Raw genomic sequence first — 22653 nt, 5'->3', positions numbered from 1 at the left:
CTTTAGATGTGTCATTTTAGTATTAACTTTTAATTGAAATCTGTTTTTCAGGGGAACTGTTTGGCTTTTCGAATGAAGTTTCCCTGAGAGTTAGAAAACAAATCGCACCAGAGGAAATGCTCGGGTGCTTGTAAAAGTTACGAAGTGTGGAAAAAGTATGGCCAAGGTCACACCTGAGGGGGAAGGCCGGCGACCACTCCATACGCTATGCCCTGAGGGATGGCCGTCAACCCGACAGTCAACCCGGCAAGGAAGTCTGCGAAGAGATCGTCAGCTTTGTAATTCCTGCTCCACGCGAGGAATGGGAACCTTCTCTCCCACGACTGTCTGGAACAGGAAGGTCGTGGGAAGCTGGAGCAGCAGCGGAGGAAGGAAGGGGAGGATGAGTCGGGGCCGCCGCGGGCATCGCCGCTGTCGGGGCCATCTGAGCGAGTCCTCCGGGTCACGGCTAAAGCAAGGCCACCTTCCGGCAAAATGCGGCAGCTGCCACCATCGCAGTCATCGTCACTTCGCATTCCTGTGGGCGGAAGAGGAGGAAATATGTAAGTGTGTCAGCTCGATCCGTTTTTTTTCTCCAGTTTTAGATTTTAGACGAATTTATCCCCGAAGATTTTGGTTCAAGGAAAATTCATAAATCTTGTCACTTATGCAATGGACCAAAAAAAAATTGCGTTAAAAATAAAGTATGAGGTTTCTCATTTCGTGGCAGCGAGCTGTGCCTCACCATTGTGATGTGGAGGTGCAGTGGCGCACCCTTTCGGTCATTCAAGGAGAAGGAGTGAAAAAAAGACGAGGAAGGGAGTAAGGAAAATAAGTCGGATACCAAGAGAGTGCTACAGTTAATTTTTCACTATAGAATGGGGAAAGTATGTCAAACACACCTACGAACCCCCTCGGAGCAGCCAAAAGGCGACAAATGATAGAACACGCTACAAAAGTTGCATATTTGCTCAATCGAGGTGTCGTGGCGTAAATGAAAGATCACCGGGCATCTGCTGAATCTTAATACGAAGGACAAAAAATTGGTTTATGAATTTCTATCCGAAAGAAAAGAATATCCTCAATTATTTGATGCAGAGAGATCTTTTCAATCGGTGTCCCTATGCCTTATGCACACGAAGTTCTGAGGGTGTTACCTCACATGCATCTCGGTGAAGGTAGGGAATAAAAGGTTTTGCCTGCCGTTGACCTCGAGTAAATATGTTTTTCAATTAATCATCAAAGGGTTGAGAAAAACTGCTGACGAATTTCTCAGAATGTACTTCTTTAACTGGATAGAGTGCTTACTGTATTTGACGTCTCAGGGTTTATTGATGTGGTCACCAACCTACGCTCTCTTCCTCAGTTGATTACCTTCCACTGTCAGTCTTGATTCTTGCTCGTTGATTCCTTATCTCTACCCTTTCATTTCTCTTCTCCAGCGTTCCATCTGCTCTCTCTCTATTCCCTCATCTTCCTGTCCGATACCTTCGCCACTACGTCAGGTTGTATGACCTCAACCCGGTACCATGGACATGTGGGTCAATGAAGGTCGATAGTTGACCTCTGTGCCTTCTCTATGCTCATTATGTTACGAGGGTATTCTGAAAAGTTTCCGAGCTGACAAAGGAAACTTTTCAGACCATCCTCGTAGCATAAAGCCACATCCTGGAGTCCCTCGTCTTTCCTAGCAGGCTAGGAGTGCAGGAGGAGCAAGAAAAGGAGTGCTTCAACTTGGCTTTCCTTCGTATCCTAGAAAAACCCTGTGTTGAGTCGATCCATGTCAGATGACGAGATGCACACGCAAATAAATAAGTGTAATATAACGTACACACATCAATTTTGTGAACAGAATATTATAAAATATGACGTGCTCGCCTTTTTCTTAAACGTCGAAAGGACGAAAATCACTACTGTTGATAGAATACTTGCGAATGGGCATAATTTTATCATAATCGCCTCATAATAATGCACGAAGATTATGGTTAAATTCGAAAATAGGCGCCCAAATAGATAGTACGTCCCTCCTGATTAGTTAATTTCACAAAGCCATATTCAGAAATGTCTGACTACCTAAAGTTCTCTAGGATTAAAATAAGAAGTTCAACCATTGAAAGGGCATTTCCACGATTTTAAAAATGTCAAAAGGTAACAGGCTACAGCTATTCATGAAATAGATTAAAATTTAAGCATATTTTTCAAATCCTAAATTTGTAAGAGAAAATTGAAATATTTTTGAAATTTTGGGAGGGAGTTTCTTCTCGTGGGTTTCTCGCCAACACGATATGCCACTGCAAAAGCTGTATCATAATTACTTTCCACAATAGGTATATGCCATTAGCATATTTCCCGAAAATCTGTCCTTGAAATAAGTCCGAAGTAAGGTAATCAAATTGGCACTCCTTGCATAGGACTTGCTCCGTTTGTGAACATGTCCAAATTTTTATCGGCATTGTTCAAATGCACGAAAAGATTAGTGTACACTTTTAGATTTCTAAGGACTGGACGAATGGTGGAACAAAGAGATCCGAGTGACGGAAAAAAAACATAATATAATATACATAAGCATAAACCGCATAGCGAAAAAGCGTTCTTTTTAACATTGAGATAATTTAGTTCGGCAATTCAACCACTCCTGGAACTTGTTAGCAGACGCAACCTCAGTCCCTTCTCGAGTGAATGGTACCTTATGAGAGAACAAAAGGGAATATCGGAGACGTTATTCCTAGGTGAGGGCGAAGAGTGACTGATCAAAAATATTTGGAGAAGAAGTCTTGAGGCATATAAAGTTTGTCTCCTCAAACAAAAAAAGCAATAAGCAGAGCAAGCTAAAGACTGAGTTTATAATTATATTTTCGTTCCTCCAGAAGTGGACTAAAAAAGTCGATGAACACATTTGACGAATTAAGTCGATATCTACGAACATTAAAACTTAATATAGATAGCTAATAAAGTCTATTTTCAAGCGAAAAAATATACATTTGGGTTTTGCGCGATTTCATTTTTTAAAGCTTTTTGAAGGCGTACCCGATCTCCAGAGGAGATCAATATCAAATTAATGGATTTTTGGCGAACTCTCATTGAGATATATTGAACATTTACTCCAATTATATTAGTGAGCATATTTTACTTTACATAAGACAACTTCGTAAAATTTGTACTATGAGGCAATTAAGGGGGGACAGTCAACTGCATGCAGGTGGGCATAAAAATAATATACCCATTTGAAGATCATTAGTTGTTAATTTTAAACGATACAGCTATAAAGACTTAATTTGTAATGCACAGTCAAACAGGGTTCGACTACAGATTCATGCATCAATGGCCTTGATTTCCTAATTCTTATGAGAATGAATGAAGACAGTGCTTAGCGCAAAGTTATTTTTGTAATTATCAATGGAAGAATATTATTCTAAAACGCTTACCAAAGTAACGATGATGTGCTGGGGCGATTTACCCACGCTGCTCGATAATGGACGATCGTGAAGAAATAAGTGCCTTAGTGTAATTCAGAATTCTGCTGATTGCTGAATATGGTTAGAGATGTGAATAAGATTCAGAAGAATGACCAAGGAAGATGACCATTTGGTTTTTTTAGGGAACGCGTCGAGTGGGCTAGCGAGTAGGTGACGATGTTATGTAGTGAGACGGCTTCTGAGACGAAAGTCGTGGGTGGAATGGGGGCGGCTGAAGGAACGAGGGTATTTTTTCTTTTAGACCGCACGCGCAGGTTGCGAGATGAAAACGTCCTCTATATTTTGTGGAATTTGATGGGGATAAGAAGGCAGTAAGGGATTTAACGGCCACGGACTGTTTCGGGCAGGGTTAAATGATAAGGAGATATTAAATATGCCAGTAATTAATTTCCACACTGGTTACAGAATTTGCTATTTTTTCAAGATAAAAGCCAACAACTACACATGGCGTAGGTATAAGTAATAATTTGGAGTATAAAAATAAAATATCAGTGTGGTACCCACAGTGTGGTACCACAGAGCATACTCCACGAATAAAGTTATTTTAAGGATCAGCAGGCATGTATGAAAAATCATCTGGAACACCAGCGTTGGTTTAGGGATTATTTCATAACCTCAGAATACGTATTTAAAATGGTTTTTATGGAATAATCCTAAGCAACTTAAATATAATAAAGAAGTTTTATAGACTTCACGCTAATATGGTTTTACTCGGCATATACGCGTACGGTAATTCGCTTCTTTTGTGGAGATACTGAGAGGTTATCATCCTGTATTAGTTATATGTCATATGGCGGCTTTTGGAAGGAAATAAGATAAAATGAAACCGATAGTTTGCAATGGCCAATGAATAATTGGACGAAATATTTTCTTCTGAATTTATGAACAGACAAAGAAAATTTTCTATTCACCACATACCATTTAATGGCTCAAGGATGTGTACGGTAGCGAAGGTTACTTCTAATAGGGAATTTGTGTGTCGTATTTTCTCAAACCGGAACGAGAATGGCAGTAGTTTCAAAATAAGGTCGGTTCCCGTCGTTAAAATATGTGTTTGGGGATAAAATTAATCGCAACGAATTACTTTCCAAGACATCACGGGAAAAGCTTAATTTTTCCTTATAAAGTTCCCCTATGAGATCCACCATCGACAGTACTCGTATCTTCAGTGTGCGATATCTGTATGAAAACAAGAGTGCGTAACTTGAGGTAATTGCGGCATGCACAAGCAATGTGGGCGCTCGTGAGAGAGTTGAAAGAGGTTCACGCGCCGATGGAATGCTCAATGTAGCCTCCGTTCATTGCAGGGGAGGAGCGTGGTTAGCCGCCTAACTCGAAGGTCGCGGGTTCGAATTACCTTGCTTAGAAACGGACACACTGTTGTGACGTAATTGGAATGAGTAAACAAAGCGAAATTCCCTCAGCCACTCGGGTACACGCTCCAAAGGACACTCGCTCAAGACGTCATCAACTTCCAAGAAACTGCGGGAGATGCCGGAGGAACTTTTAACGGAGTTATCCGCTAATATGCATTTGAATGCAACAATTTCAGAGTGTAAAAAATAAAAAATCCCGGTTAAGGCGAATGATTTTTACACTCTGAAATTGTTCCATTGAAATGCACATTAGCGGATGAATCCATTAAAAGTTACTGCTGCGGCATCTCCCGAAGTTTCCTGGAATTTGTCAAAGGTGAAAACAACCTGCGTTTAAAGTTGGCTTTAGCCTCGTGGACGACTACGAATGCCTGTGATTTATGTATGGTATTTCGTCACAACATCTTGTTCCTTTAAAGCCCCCAAAATGTCAGAATTTAAGAGGACGCCTCGATAGTTTAACTGGCTAAAGTACTCGGCAGGACATCGAGGGATCCCGGCTCGTATCCCGGTCAAGGCGAATAATTTTTAGTCTAAAATTGTTGCACTGACGCCATCAACGTTTCGCTGCAAGTATTTATTTCATTAATGAAATATGTAGCCATATTATGATTTTTTCAATTGAGCTATCGGGTACAGCATAAGGATAAGAGAATGGGAGCATAGGGGAAGGGGAGGGAAAGGAGGAACCAAGGACCATATTTCTCCTTGGATAGGATATTAATGATAAAAAAGTTGATGAATAGGTTTTGGTGGAAGGTCAAGGTTTAGCATCCACTTGATAACACCCTGCCAAATGTAGCTTCACTTAAGTCTTCGATGAAATGGAATTTATTAAGTTAACGGAATATTCAAAATTGTATAGGCGGAAGAAGGCTTGTAGATAGGGCGTTCGGTTATAGACCTGAGGGTTCAGGGTTTAAATTCGGTTGATTCCGAATGCCCCCAACTAAACCCAAGCCGTGTGATTTTCGTTCTTTCTGGGAAACCGCGGGCAGAGCCGGGCAAGGAACTGAATGCATAAATTTTACACACCTTAGGGCTGAGGACTGACATGAGTTCTGACCTCATCCATTGAACCGACCTTGGGGAATGTTGTGGTTGGGCAGTGGTTTGGATGGATATATTTCTCGGGATCGAAGCAAAAGCGTCCGCTGGCCTCGCCCGTCCATCAATGGGGATATAAATGCGGGCGGAACATCCATCACGCCTTAGGATTTCACTTTTCCATCGCCGTAAAGGACGATCGGCGATTCCACTGGTGGAGAGCGTCGGAGAAGTTTTACCGCTCCCTCACGGTCGCCATAGGAATTTCTCGCGGGCATTTTTGTTTTATCGTCGGGAGCGCCCCGATGTGGCGCCACCGAAGAATGAGTGTCCCACGGATTTCCCGTCCCTGACAAAGTGAGTGACCGTTGGGCACACCATTCCGCCTTGCCCCATCCCTTCCCCCTTCTTCCATCCACAACCATTCCCCCCCGGCTGACCCCTCTCACGCTGTCTCTCTCCCTTTCCCCCTCGATTGCCACCCCCAGGGGCATACCTTTGGTGCGCCAAAAGCTATCGAAAAAACTCGCTCTAGTCGTCGCCTGAAAGCCATAACATGTTTTACACTCGGCGGCTTTGTGAATTATACGTCAACGCTCCGGAAAGTTTTCCGAGCGTTGAGAGACGCATCGAAGCCGGTTTTTCGTGCAGAGTTGCGGCAGGAGGAAGCCTTATTTGTTAGCACCAGAAATGTGTCGTTTGAAGAGCTGTAAAATGTTTAGCTGATGAAAGGGACCTATAATATATTTTAATTAACCGTTTACGCGTTTAGAAGGACAGTTTCAACGGAGACTTGGGCCGTGTCGCAATGAAACGTTCACTATTGTTCATATTTCACGCTCTCTGATATTTTTTTGACTCCATTTGTTTTCATTGCCTTCAAGGTCGCGACCGTTGGCTCTGTGTTTCGAATTTAAATCTGTCGAGTTTTCCTCAAAGAAAATGTTTGAAATACGAAGAGGGAAGGGTTTTTATTGGAGCGACGGATTTACGTCAGTTGAAACGGTGAAATTCTCAACTGGAGAACTCACATTTTAGAATTTAAAAAGCGAATAATCTCTCGAAGGCTGTGAAGTGAATTGCAAAATGTCGAGGGAAAAACTCCATTAGATCAGGTTAAGAGCAGTTACCTCCTTGCCAACAAACCGCCGTCCACAATTGACTGCCTATTGAATAGGAAACGGTTATGCAATTCAGGTGGTAATTGCAGTGTACTCGGGACATAACCAAGGAGAAATATTTCTTGGCGTGGCATACGTTTACGAGGCAACTTGAGGATATTTTTTTCATGGTAAGAGCGAATGAAATAATAAGAAATATTCCTAACAATGGAGAAAATAACATAACTATTTATTAAATATCGTGAAGCGGCTCTAAATTTCATTTTGTGATATTGCTTTAGAAAGAGAATTTGATTCGGAACTCAAAGGTGAAATATTTCATTGGTACCGGAAGATCGTAATTCAATTTTAACTCAGAATTTTTTCTCGGAATAATCTTTAGATGCTGAATTTTTGGCTGGCAAACATATTTGGTATTGCTATTAAAATATCAAAGTAAAAAGTGGAATCTCGAAAGTGATAGAAAAAATCGCTAAAGAGGATATGAAAACAAATATCAATTATTAATATTCGACGCTTTGTTCTGCACAAATTATCGGAGTAAGTTTAAATGTGGGGAAATTTTATACAATCCAGTTGTCTTAATATCCAATTGTCTTTGTCTTCTGAAATACGCCGTGTCTTCCGTTCACCTTCCTGGTGCTTCAATGCGAAAGCTTCAAGCATCACTTTGTCTCCTTTAAATTAGTTATACATTATATGGATGCAATATAATTTTTATAATAATATTTTGAAACAATTTTATTGCCGAAACACAATTCTGGAAAAAGCTAATTAGAAAGAAAAAATTGATGACTTGCTAGTTTTTCCTGTCCCCTCTAGGAAAATACCTCACGATCTTATCCCTCAGTTGCGGTATGATATGCCTTAACGATATGACTCGGCTTTTTTGCATTTTAATAAAATATCTTGACAGTAAATTAAACGTGGCAACCTCGCTGTGACGGAGTTGAGTGGCGGGAAATCTCTCCTTTCCAGCCTCAACAGATCGCCGCGGTGGGGGAAGAATGCTGGCTCGGAGCAGGCTCCTCCACGGCCACCATCCAGCACACACACCACAAGACACGCGCTCACGTTGGTGACGAAAGGGGAAGAAGCGGGATAGGGACGTGAGGGGACATGGGAGGTGGATACGAAAGGGGGAAGGAAAAGAGTGGGAGACGTGATGGGAAAGAGAGAGATACAGAGAGAGTGGGAACACCAAAACTGGAAATGGTGAGTCCGTGCGTGCGCAAGTTTTCCTCGAGGTTCCTTGTAAATTGTGTGACGCAAACAAACAAGGTGTAGCCGACAAGTCTGCCGTGGCATACAAGAGGGCACTTCGTCCGAAAGATCATCTTCGGCTTTGCGTCACATCGTCGCGATATTCCGGCACGCTGAAGGTCTCCGCCGAGGCCCTCGTACTAAGTATGGACTGGGAGCGGTTGTTAAATCATTTTTAGCCGTGCTCTGGGGAATCACCATTCGACTATCCGAGAGGTTGAGATTTCTCTACTGTACCGTTGATAAAAGAATTCGCAATGATTTTTTACGAATTTCGTTTCGTGAAAATCTTCCTCCGATGTCAGTTACTGAGAAATTCTTGTCCTCCTGAGCCGTGATTATTTTATTATTGTTTATCATTAAAAATCCACATGTGCTGATAGACAGTGTCAGGTGGCACACAAGTCCCAAATAATCACAAAAGTAAAATCAGTCATTAAACAAGAGTACACTTAAAGGGAATCAGAATGACTATCAGGTAAAGTTGGTATTGTAGTGACTATGTCGTTCAGTAACTGACGGGGAGGTCTCATGTTCAAATCCTTTGTGAAGAGAAACAGTCATATGGAAAATCCGAACTAAAATCTTAATGGTACGATTATTTGAGTACGAACCACCTGGTTTATTACTGTGGTATGATGAAGCATGAGGTCGTAAATACAACAATTCAATTTTTTGAAAATAATACGAGAGAGATGAGTCATTCTTTCCATATACGCCCCTATAAAAGCATTCCGGTCGTCGAAATCAGGTATACCACGTGGACATAATCAAATTTGAGTGCATTCCTATGTAACACTTTTATTGCATTGTAATTGTGTGGACCTTAATGTTACCCAACGGTAATAAACACGAATGGATATTACCCTCGCTTTCGGAGAAACTATTCAGCACACTCAACAGGTTGCTATCCCTTCACCACGATTAGCGGGAGTGTTGTCAGTGGTATATACGCCTTCGTTGTGTAGCGAAAATCTCCAATGGAGAGGTGACGTCACCTTCGGCTTGAGAACGTCGGCTGGCAGAACCAAAGCTGCGGGAGAAGTGTCTCCGTTCGAGTGGGTGTGTTGTGTTCGGAACACCATTACAGAAAAACGAGCGTCCGGAGCGGAATTCTATTTTAAGGAAAAGATCGTCTTATTTTCAAGTCTTGTCGCACTTGACTTAGTTGCTGTTCAACGACGAAGAAGTTTGGTTTACGGGAAAGCAGTGATGCTGCCATCACTGGTTTCCCGAGTGCTAATCCCCCAGTCAATGGAATGGCAAAATGGACGTGGTTCTCTACGCAGGCGTGTTGGTTCGCACTGTCACATTGTCCTGGGAGCTAAATGAAATCCTCAATCATACCTCAACATTCAATTAAAGGTCAAAGCCAAACGAAGTCATGACGCAGCTGGAGTATAAAGTTCCGTCCCCGCTTTCTCCCTCGCAGGTCGTCCACTCGAAGACTCCATTCACGCCAGCAATTTCCAAACGCGGCAAAAGCATTTCCTAAAGCTCAAACAAAAGCATTTCTCCGACGAGGAATTTCAGCAACGCTGCAGTTTAATCGTGAGTATATCATAAGGTTATGACATGACCTTACGTTCAACAAAAATCGAAAGGTGATCATACGAAAGTCATTGAATTATCATGCGAGTCTACGGGTATATTTAGGCAGAAAAAAATCTTTCGGTTGACAGATAAAACATGGTCTACAGCTTTCGACCAAATTTGAATTCGACTTTCAACTAAGGTTAAGTTTTTCTATTTTTTAATCATTAAAACTTTTGCTTATGAGAAGCGAGAACACATTCAAAATTAATAAAGTTTATTCCTATATCGTAAAAAATACGGATCTCTTAAGAAAATTTAGCAAGCCGATAAGTACTGAAACTTTAGTATACATAAATTTGGTTGCAATTCTTAGCAAATGCTTGCTCACGGTGGCGCAAATTTCGCGGAGGGGAAATAAATGTATTTTATTCACTTATAACTTCCTTCAGATCTGCAGATAATTTATCAAAATATACTTATTCCTGCCATCAGACATCAGACATGTTGATCTAGACTATTCTACTCGGAGTCAAAAAATATCGAATGATTGATCTCTGAGAAAGTATCGTTGATTAGCCATCTTACTGGTCCCCATCCCCATTTGGCATGGGGTAAGGAAAATCTGAACGTGACGGTCTGAAGGAGACGGTGTTCGGATCATTAATATTGATGCCGATTGCGCTTACCAATAAGATGACCGGGTCTTGTCGCTGTTTTCATAGGAAGGTCCTAATAGTGTTTTTAGTAATTTTTCTGGCTTGACCTTTTGGCGTAGTTCATTATCATCAAGTGCATTTTAATATCTGTTGTCTACGTGGCTATATATTTGAGAATTCTTCATCGAAACTGCATCTGGCACAGCCATTAAAGAAAGAGATTATAAAACAATATGATAAAAAACTTTTAGTAGCATAAAGTCGTCACTTCACCCGCACATGACACTGATGTCGTATGTAATGGATTGGCCGGCTGAATTTCCGCTGGCCTCCCTCAATTCTTACTGAATCCCTGTCCTCCTTTGGCCAGCTACTTCCTCGAACTTTTCGTACCAAACTTTCTCAAAAATGCTTCAGCCTTGAGCGCGATTTTCTGTCATTGCTACGACGCATGCTCGCCGTTTTCCTCGTTACGCCTACATTCATGCATGCCCTCTATTGCCCTTCAGACATATCACTCACACGCTTGATCAAAGTTTTAACTTTTTTTTAACTCATTCACGCCCTACTGTGCCCGGGAACAAAAAGTTCTAGGCGAAATATTTTGCAACTCTCCGTGGACGGAGAGAGTCATGGCACACCCGCGGCAACGCAATAGCCGGGTGACGTCCTTCGTCATTTATAAGAGTGGAGAGTGAGAGGTTTTTCCTTTTCACTACGGGATTGTTTTCAAGCTAATACTTCAGAGCAAAACTGACGTAGTTGGGGAAAGATATACCCACCCGGGGCTGGAATGAGGAGCATTGGTGTTTGCCTAGTTCTAGCGGAACGGATGAGTTTATTTTCAGTAATGGTTCACATGGATTGATAAAATGCATTTTCGATGTTAATAAGAGTCCCAAGAAATACGTATCATGCGGCAATTCATCTACCTAATATATATCCAAAAACCTATTGCCTTTTGGAAAATATGACCAAATAATGTTTGCAAAAAACAAATAAGCAGAAAATAGCAAATTATGCAAAATTAAATCGATTAAAATCCTTAAAAAAATTGTAATTTTTTATTTTTAGGTACTTTAGGACCCTGCAAGCCACCGCTAGTCTGTGTAGAAGTGGGAGATTACACACTAGACTAATTTTTACCCGAATATGTCCCTGCTACAATCGGACGTTATTCTGATCCTTTATTGTTCGTGGAAGAAATGACATATTAAATCTACCTGTTCTGCACTTAATCTTTCTAATTTTATTGGCATGATACCTCCTACCGTAGTTGGATGGGGTAATAATACATTTTCAACATCACTGCCAAAGAGACGTCCATCCAATTTATGAAAGAGCTTCAATCTTTATTTTAACCTTTGCTCCGTAAGTGACTCCCAGCCTAGCTGCTCTAATATTTTGGATGTACTACTAAGTTTATCATGACAACGTTTTACAAATCTAGCTCTTATACACTGCACGCGATCCAATTCGGCAACCAATCCAACTTCGTAAGGATCACACACACTTGCAGCATATTCCATATGAGGGCTAACCGACGAAAGATAAAATTTCTCTTTGACCTTTTTAACGCTTTTACCCAGTACTCATCTAAAAATCCTAATTTTTTGTTAGAATGTCCACATATTCCCCATACATAAAACTCAGGAGAAGTCGTGAGTGATGGTAATGCCTAGGTATTTAATTGAGCCTACACATTCCATTTCGGTGTATTCGATGCAGTAGGCGTTCGGGAGGGAAATGCCATTTTTCGAAAAATTCACCACTATGCACTTCATAAAATTTAAGTCTAATTACCAAGTGTCACATTAGCGTTGTATAGCATTAAGGTCATCTGATAAAGCTGCTGTGTTCTCGGGATATTGGATATCACGGTCGTAAACCACTTCATCGTCGGCAAATAAACGTATCTTACTAGTGACTACGGAGTCAATGTTGTTAACGTTAAATAGGGATATGAGAGGTCCGATAACATTTCTAATGGGAGTACCTGAAGTAACTTTTACCGCATTTAAGCTCTCCATCTATGACTTATCTTTGTGTGTTGACCATTTAAAAAGTCTTTTAATCAACCCAGGATATTTTTATCTATGCCATGATATTGGGAATATTTTACCCTACTTACTATTTTACATCCTTACGTTATTGGGTGGGAATATTTTTACTTTACTGAACATATAGTGGTCACTTTGAAAAGTATCGATTTGAAACAAAAATTTATGAAAAGTCGGATAATTATTACCTTAATCCTGAAAAGAGACATGACGTACTGTTTTCTATTTTGACCGAGTTACGTAAATCTACATATTCATTACGCAAAAGCTCACTTCAAACGCAATTATACTATTGGATTTTTCGTTCAGATATTTTTTAATAGTGTAGAAATGGAAAAGATTTTGGCGGTGGTTTCTCGATAGCGTTATCTCTGAATTGTTAACAAAATTAGTAAATAATAAAGATATGATGGTAAAATAAGATATGGCCTCGCATATTTTTTGAAGATGATAAGCGAGAGCTATTGACATTAACGAGAAGAGCCTTCAAATTGTCCAACAAAGAGGCCAAATTGAACTTGTAAAATAATCTCCCTGGAAACACTTAAAGTGGGCTTTAAGGAAGTTTAGGGTAATGACATTACCATTGTTATTCAATTTACACTGCGGGTAGAAATTTTTTTCCCAATAAATTTCCGGTAAAATATTTGGAACAATATGACACATGCCGTCATAACATAGTGCCAGGCATAAGATCATGAGAAGGGTTTCCTTACTTATTTAGCGAAGCAAAAATTATTGCCTTCCCTGTCTTGCAGCTGAATGGATTCCTCAAATAATACAATGAAGCATTCGAAATGATAACAAGTAATACAATGAAGCTGGTCTCGATCAACTGTCATTTTTGTTCAGAAAATAAACAAACAGCCCACAGGAAAACAACTCTTATCCAGAAAACAAGACATTTACGATTTGCTCCTTGTCGGAACTCACTCCATATGTCCCGATCTTGACACATCATGAATGATTCACGTGTTATCGCGACCAGTAACAAAACATTGTATCCCCAGTGCGGTTTCCCTCGTAACAAAACACAGAACTCATACTCCACGTGATGGTGAAGCAACTTTTTATATTTTGCCCCGTTTTCTTTCGGCGAAATCTTTGAACTGCCCGGCCACAACGAGAAGGGGAGCTTCGGTGGGGAATCGTGCCTCAATTGTCTCTCCTCTTGTTTGCTTCTTCCGTCCGGAGGTGGAAGCGCACTCGATTAAGGGTATGCGCCTATGAGGAAGATAATAGTATATAGCGATCCGTCCTCACCTATTTTTCTGCGAAGCCCTCCCATGGGAGTCGACTCAGTCGGCGGTGGAAGCCGCGGCGCAGTGGGACGAATTCTTCTCTATCTCGGATGCGGTCTTTTCCCTCCAGAAGGCAGCGGGGCGCGCCATGATCGGTCGCACTGCAGCCAGTACGTTAACGAACTCATGGCCCGCCGCCCCACCTCGGTCACGAAAGACTAAATAAAAAGCACCTCAAATCGCGCCGTCGGACGGTCGATAATCACCTCGACGGGTGCAGTTGTGCCAGAGGGGAGTAGATTCCGACTCGGGGTGCATGTCCGCGGAATTAGGTATCGTTGTGGGGGAGCGTCCCTAAAAATAAATGTGGTGCGGATGGGACGAGGCACCACTGTGACACGAGCGGCCGAAAGGCAGTGAGTGCATCCGGCCACGTGACGGCAGCAGCTTCCGCCCGCGTTACGTCACTGTTGATCCCATCTCTTGTTTTCTCCTACCCCCCTCACCTCCCGCTTCGGATGGAGAAGTCGGTCGATAGCGAAGCGGGTGGGCGTGGTTAGCGTGCGTGGCGGGTCGCGTGGCGAAAGGGGGAGTTATGGGTGTGAATGAGGAGGGGTTAGGGAGAGGGGTAAAACTGTGAGAGGAAGAGGAGGAGAAATGAAGCGGGTGGATTCGTGGAATGCAATTGGTGGGAAAATTAAAAAAAGGAGCGATATTTCTCCGCGTAAGAAAGTAACCACGATTCCTCCGCTAAGAGTGAACTCTCAAATGATTATCCAAGTTTATCACCGTGCTTTCAGCGCTTAGACCCGTCAAGCCACTGCTGTGATGTCGTGATTGAGTTATTAGTTACTAGCATGTACGAGGGTCATCCGGAAAGTAGTACCCGTTCGTGAAATAAAGACACAAAAGTAAATATTAACAAACATAAAAAATTTTATTTGAAAGAGGATACTTTAAACTACTTCTCAACATAATCTCCAAGCAAATTAAGGCATTTGTCATAACGTGTGACAAGTTTCTGTATTCCTGCTGCATAGTCCTTCGCCGCCAGCTCATTGAGATACGCGAGGGACCCATCTTGCACAAATTTTTGCATAATGCAGATGGTGTTTAACAATTTCATGAACAATTGTTCGAGAAACATTGGGAAAATGCTCACAGATGTCATCAATTGTGACGCGCCGATCGTTCCTCACGAATTCGTCAACTGAGCTCACCAGTTGGTCTGTAATGACAGACGGTCTCTCCGAACGCTCATCGTCGTGTGTGTTCCCCCTCCCCATGTTGAAGTTGCGACACCACCGCCGAACAGACGACTCGTCCATTACATTGTCTCCATACACCTCCTTTAATTGGCGATGAATATCACATGGGCGAACGTTTCTTGCATTGAGGAATTTAATCACTGCCCTCACTTCACAACTGGCGGCGTTCTCAATTTTTTTAAACATTGTAAACAATCACAGAAACAACACAGGCAATGCTAGCGTCACGCAACTTGGCTCAGAGAAGGCAGACAAGCCACTGAAGCTATCTGACCTCGTCCAGCGGCTACTCGCGTCGTCAGCACTTCATGCGGCACGAACGGGTACTACTTTCCGGATGACCCTCGTAGTTATTATGGGATTTGGCCGCCAGGATATGTTCAGGGAATTGGAAAAGCGTGGAGGGAAACCCGGGGTCGGCATATTCCTGCTCTTGAGGAAAGGGCCCAGATATACTCAGTTTAATCTCCCACTCAACAACCATCTTACTCCAAATTAAGTTTACTACATATAGCATCCAAGTAGAGGATCGGGATACCACTGGAAAATCCCGCCATCGCCCGCATTCCGTCCTGGGCCCTGGGGGTTGGAAGCTGGTACAGTGGCCACTTCATCAACCGGACTGCCTAATAGTCAGGAGTTGTCAATAGCATTTCGGATCCATTGACTCAGGTCATAATTGTGAAATCTCAGTTTTCCCATAATAAATATATATATTTAAGAAATAAGTACGAAAATTTAGTTTTTAATATGAAATTAAAGGACAAAACAGGTCATTAGAATTGATGATATCAGAGCTGAAAAGTTTTCCTATTAGATACATGTTTGACCCTAAAATTTATGTTGAAGATCCTGAGCTTTGGAAATATCCAAGATCAAGACATATTTTGGATAGCAATAAAAAGGTTAATAATACCTATTTTTCGTTTTTTTGGTCAAAATTATGCCTGAAAATATATTTTCTCACTGCCCATACTCTCGTCCACCAATAATAATGTTAGTAATAACAGCTAAAGTTTCAGAAAATTATGTATACATTACATGATATGATAAATTGACAGGACAGGTGAGAAAAGATGCGTTATGACCAGTACCATCGATGCATCTTAAATGTAATGTGAAGTACTGCATTTGGTTGACTTTACGTAGACCTAATTCAGAAATGATGTGATCATGAAGTAGATCTGCAACTATTTGAAGCAAGGAAATTAAAAATATTCAGTTGAATCAAAGTATACATGCAGGTATTTTTTTTAAGTGTTGGTTGACGCACTTATTTATGCCTTTTGTCGTGCCATTTGACCATTTACCTTTTGTTACGTCAGTCACTATGCGGTAGAACTATATAGAACATGAAACGCTTCACTGCACAATGCTATTGACGGACCTGGACTATGATCACAATCTTCATAACAAACAGTACGCTATCATTATTTTCAGATAAGACGAAAAATAACGGAAAAAACGATCACTGATTTTGGGTCAGATAGATTTGGGATCTCATTAGGTAATCAGAGTATATTCGAAAATATTACAGATTTAAGTCAAATAATTTCCGTCACCACACTTTCACTAAAGAATTGCCTTATCAATCGTAACTTTTTACCGACCTTTAGTCATTTTTTTCAAAGTTTTCCAGTTTGTTGTTGAGCAATCAGTATAAATAAGGCGTTTATCCTAATCTACTCATTTTCATATACTTCGATACATATTGAAGGAGCCTTGGATATTTGCGTGTAACAGTAGGTTTGGCGTGATTTCATATTTATTTTACTCCAAAAGTACAGCTGGGCCAAGGCTTCCAGGACAAACTTTTAATCAGCGTTTGAGTAATCCCATTTTGTTATTTGTTGGGAAGAATGTCCATAGTCCATGGATAAGAGGCGGCTTACATTTATCTTTTAATGCGATACCACATTATCTGACGAGTGTTTAATGGTATAATGACATAACTTGATAGGTGACGTTTTTGACGTTTGACTTAATTTCTCGACATTTCTCAAGCTCTTCCGAACCTGACCTTATTTTGTAAAAGAACAGAATGGAAAGAACGAAATTTGTATTACCTACATATTTAATAACAGACACTTTGTTAATTTAAGACATATAATTTAAAGAAAGCTTTATTTATTGTTATTTATACAAAAGGTGCCTGGGTTACAATAAAATTTCATTTTTAAACGCAAACCTATGCAAATATGACATACTTTTGGATGTTATAGCGCTTACGCTGAGTAACAATTTGCAAGTCTTATGAAAGAAGTATCGATACTTTAGGTTACCCCGGGAATAACATTGCAGTTTTCCATTTTTCATCGATCATCTTAAGATTTAAGGAACTTACCCGTTCGGCCAGTCAATGAACATTTCGGGGCGGAGTAAGGAGAGATATTGAATATTTATGACCAATCATAATCCCGCATTAATTTGTAATATTGAACGTGTTTTAATAGGTGCCGTTTTTACGCGAACGAAAGTTTAGAGTATAATTGTCGTTGTAGTTGGTGGTAGAAGGCTATTTTATTGAGTAGGGTACATTTAGGCTAATTATTAGTTCCTGTAATTCGTGTCTGCGAAAATCAATGCGAATATCATGGGAAATCCTAGTGAATAATTATGTTAATGAAAACCAACCAATAGTATCTCAGTTTTTACTTGATTTGGACAACCGTGGCCAATCCCGGAATTTTGTGACTTGTGATCAAAACGTACGCGATAATATCCTAACGGTAAGATAAAAAAAACCCTCCGGAAGACTGGAGAAGTAGTACGATTTTATGCTTAATTTATATACACACGAAAGGTAAAGCGCAGTTCAAGTTTGCCAAGATAAACGAAAGAATATTTTTTTCAACCGGAGTGTAACATTTAAAAACGTAGAGATTGGGCACCACTTTCGAAAATGTCTCTCTTCAATCGATAAGCATACGATATCTTTATTTTTTACGGTAGATAAATGAGTTATCCCTCAGAAAACACGCCAATCGATGGAATATATTTGAAAATCAGTCTCAGTCATTTCACTTCCCACAACGCAGTTCGACAATTTGATCTAACTCGAGAAATGTTTCATCCGCCATTTAAATATTTACTCCTCACTTAAATTAATTTGGAAAAAGCCTGTGATACATTACACTGAATCTTATCTTTGCAATAATGAGTAGTTTAGGAATTTTGACTGTAAATGCCAGAAGGCTTCTAATTTAGCCCCATGAGAACTAAAGTACCTTAATAGCAGTAAATAAATGTGAGAAAGAAGCAAAGATTAGGAGCGGTGTAAGGCATCACTCTCCAATCTCTATGTAACTTGGAGTCATAGTTACAATGAATGAAATTACTAATGGTATTAAGTTAAATGGGAGGAAGAAGAAGCATTGCATTAGATTTCCAGGTGAGATATTATCACCATGGTTGATTCAGCTAGAGATATGGATAGAATGCTTGGAATTTTGTCAATGCCTATGAGAAATGGAAATTGGTAATAAATTTAAGGAAAAAAGAGATATTAATTTTTAAAAATCTGGTCAATGAAACGGTAAGGAATTCGATGGTAAGTCAAGTAGAAGAATACTCCTATTTAAGGAACATAGTTAAAAGAGAGAGCAGATGCATTTTCGAAGTGAAAAGACGAAAGGCTTTGGCATCGTGGGCATGCGAAAGTAAAAGGTATGATTTGAGGATCAAACGCGTGTACTTGTGCATTAGAAATCCTTATCAAATATCTCTACTTGGCGTATGTTGGAAGTTAAAGATGGACGATGGGAAAGAGAAAATTCATGCTTGGAACCAATGAAAGTACGGATTTAGAAAAGGGAAACAAGTACCAGAAGGACATATACGAAAAGAAAAATAGAGAGGAAAGTTAAAGATGGGAGTAATTTGATAATATTATTTGGAGAACAGGAAAATTTAATTTGTGGGGCATATTTATTAATTGGAGAACAGGAAAATTAAATTTGTTGGGCATGTTTTTAGGGATAACATCTAGAGGATATAAAGGAAGGAAAAGTTATTGGTTCAAAAGGAAGAGGAAAAGCCCAAGAAAGAAATTCCTGAATGTCGATAAAAAGCATTACGGGTGTTACAACGTATCAGAAATCGAAAAGCAAGTAATGGAGAGAACCACATGACTACGACGACGAGATTCAGCCTTTAGATCGATGATGGATCGCCATTGAAACTAGTTTGGCGCAGCAATAATATCGGCCATGATTATTTTTTAGACGTCGTCATTGTCTACATCTAAAGTTACGTTAACTCATAAACCTCTACTACAACGCCTGAAAACTTTGACCTGCTGTACTCCTTAGGAAATTAATGGTAACGCAACAAAATGCTTAATCGTTCTACATTATACCTACAATTAAAAATGCAGAGAAGAGATACACAAGTCGATCTAGAATTTTGTTTCTAATAAGGAAAACGAGGACTTTGTAAGATGATAGACCGCAGAATCTCCTTCACCACTAGCAATTCCCACTGGAATCATCTGTCGCTCAGATTAGAAGTAACCGAAGAAAGATCTTCGCAAACTGAAGTTAATGTTTTTTCTGACCTTGCAGCAGAATCAAATATTTGAAAATATGTTTTTCGTTCTGCGATACAAAAAATATTAGAGGTGCATTGATTGGTTTCCATACCAAATTACAAAATAGAGTCCTATTAGAAAAAGGGTGATCTTGCCCTAAACTCAAGTTTTATATTGCATACATGTATACGTCGTCCGTGATATTTTTGCAGTTAGTGAAAATTGGAATTGTGAATTTAAAACATTTTTAAAGATTGAGTGAACCGGATGGTCAGTGAAGCCACCACATTAGTTGCTGCCTTCCTTTCAGCTCCCTACTCCTGCGTTAGTTCATTCGAGGAGTTATTTATAATGGGCTCAAATGGTCGTGTAAGAAAGAGAAATAATCTTATAGCTGTAATCGTACGATGTATGTTATGTACGATTTACTCGTATGTTAAGAAATTGAAACTCTGCTAAAGGCCATGACCATCCTTCCCCGTCTGTATCCATCCTTTTGAGTAACTTGAGAAATTGGTAGACGAAACTATGGAAACTCCTTGTCCTTTGAAGTTTCTCCAGTTCATTGGCTATGTATTATCAAAATAATTAGTTCCTCAACAATAGCTAGAGCTTTGTAGTAGATTATTGTATTATCTCATGAATTGGCGAGAATACGGCCAGGGTATGGATTTATAGTTCTTGGTAAGGATGGATAGTTGTGTACGATCATAAGTGATTAATGTGAGCAATTAAACGATATAAGTAATAAAAAATGCCTTTTTATGAGTCACTTTTTTTTAAATCACAAGTTTTGACATTTTTGAACATTTTTTCCAAACAAAATTGCTGTGTGCATCTTGCATGATAATAGACCAAAGATTTTATAAACGGTTCTAACCTCACGGGAAATTAATAGTAATTAATTCATCTAATGTGTAAAAATACGAGATTAAAATTGATCATGAAACACAGTAATGCATGATTAAATTTTGCTTCAATGCGGCGACAGAATATCTTGGTATGCGCAGTACGCGAATGGAGTATTCGCTGCACATCATTTTACACTAGGGATATGAGTCATTTATAAACTATGAAGCATTCCTGAAGTGGGAGTGAAGGGAAAATACGTGTATATCGTTACGATTATAATAAATATAAACATAAGCCATTAAAATATCATTGAAATTGTTTTATGTGATTTATGCTCATTAAAGAAGACCTTGTGCCCGAGAAAATAGAGCCTGATACCATTGTTCCTTTTCACGAAGCTGTATCATATCCACTGTTCAGGCTTATAAACAACTCAGTTTATGTATGAGCACCGTGACAATAAGTAATTTCTGAATTGGCATGCCTTAGGTAAGCACTGCTTATGATAATCCTAAATGATAGTTGCATCCTTAGAGAATTCCACTCATGAGATACGTTTTCCATTTGTATTAACGCAGCTATCAAGACTTTCTCGTAATTCATTTTTCTCTTCCTTCTTCACTGACAAATTTTACTCGCATATGATATAAAGCATTTCATCGAATTGGAATGAAAAACTGTTACTTAGTGATTCCACGGCATTTTATTTAGATACGAGCCGGATTTGGACGATCAACGTCATCTTCAGGTTCTGCGGAGAACGTTGAAACTCAGATCGTATCGAAATAAAATACTGTGCAATCACAAAATTATAGCTTACAATCTAATGCGATTCGATTCCATGGAGTCATACCCTCCAGTTCCATATGATGTTTTTATCACCTACCAGATTCGCGTTGTTAAATATTCTTTAAGAGCGTGGTCTACTTAGGGAAGCATATTGTTTTCAATTCATAATCATGAGTATTGAAAAAGGGACTTGCCTGGTAAGCTTTCTCCTCGATAAATATGTCCTTACTATCTTTGTGATCATTGAACGAGTACACGTTTATGTATGCGGTAATAAGGAGATGGAAATGATTGAATTTATGTCTTTTGACTATTTATTCGCTCGACATTTAATTAAAATCGTACTGTGGGATTCCATAAACTTTTTTCTCATCCCATTAATGCTGAATGCACCAACGGAGAATAGATTAGAACTCCCAATTACGACTGATACGCCTTACCTATTAACGCGATAATTCTGCAATCCTTTAAATGATTTTCATCGAATCAAGTGAGTATGCACGTAAAGGGCTTCATGGGCCCTCATCTCCCGTAGGAGAGAAACACCTTTTCATGTTTACGCAATGCTGTTGGCGCTTTTCCTGTTGCACTCGGTCACATTCCGCTGGTCACGTGCACGTCCAAGGACGACTCTGCCCATCTGCTGAGGCTGCAGAACCTCCACAACCCTCTCTCTCTCTCTGGTCCATAGATCTTCATGAGTCATCAACCCGTCCGCCCGTCTGAGGAAAGCATCGTCTCCGTACGCGAGTAGGGATTTTTCAGACGGGTTCAGTGGCTAGTTTACATAAACAGTCAATAGTGAAGTGGGAAGGATCAGAGAAACATCCAAATGCATCTCCTGCGATTGAGTTTCGTGTGATCGCTAACAGTTTCATCGATCGGATTAATATTATTCTCCTGCGCCATTTTATTTCTCTTATTGGATAATGAAGACGCAGTCAGGATCACTCCTTACGTTGACAGACTGACTAAAAGATTTGTCTTGGTCATTAATTTGAATAATGTTTGCACACGAATCTCATCGCGAAATTCATGCGAGGAGACAGTTCACTCACTATGTCTCCTATCACTTGTCGCCTTAACTTTATTCGAGGAAGTTAGCCTCTTGCATTCTGTTCAAAGTAGCAGAAAGATTATGGAAATGATGAAACCCTGATAAGGGCGTGTCCGACGAACGATATTTCAAACATACGGGTTCAACGATGGCATCGATAGAAAGTTCTTCATTTACAATTTAACGTTTGCATACACCATATCGATCACCCAGAATCCATAGGTGCAAACAAATCGAAGAACGAAAAAGGAACTTATGTGGGAGTTATTGACAACGTATACGATTTATGTACCTCTCCCTCCAATAGATAAGACTTGCTCATAAGGAACTTAATACTTTATTGAAATATATTTGTTTCTTGCGACATAAATTATAAGCTATTGTCATTTAAAATTATGACCACT

At 40.0% G+C, this 22653-nt stretch overlaps 1 protein-coding gene across 3 annotated transcripts in view; it reads right to left on the bottom strand.

Annotated features, from left to right (window-relative positions):
* LOC139690685 (sodium-independent sulfate anion transporter-like) overlaps positions 1-22653 on the bottom strand; it is an 88581-nt gene that overhangs the window by 14571 nt on the left and 51357 nt on the right. For 2 of the 3 annotated variants that reach the window (XM_071588183.1, XM_071588186.1), the window contains exon 2: positions 174-517. In XM_071588183.1, the coding sequence (XP_071444284.1) occupies positions 174-517 (344 nt within the window). Of the gene's footprint in view, positions 1-173; positions 518-13777; positions 14123-22653 lie in introns of those variants that run through there. The other variant, XM_071588184.1, reaches the window with a different exon arrangement.

Source organism: Hetaerina americana, unplaced genomic scaffold (genome assembly GCF_022747635.1).
Source record: "Hetaerina americana unplaced genomic scaffold, ioHetAmer1.1.p SCAF_3, whole genome shotgun sequence".
Lineage (NCBI taxonomy): Eukaryota > Metazoa > Arthropoda > Insecta > Odonata > Calopterygidae > Hetaerina > Hetaerina americana.
This window is presented reverse-complemented; position numbering and strand designations above follow the sequence as displayed.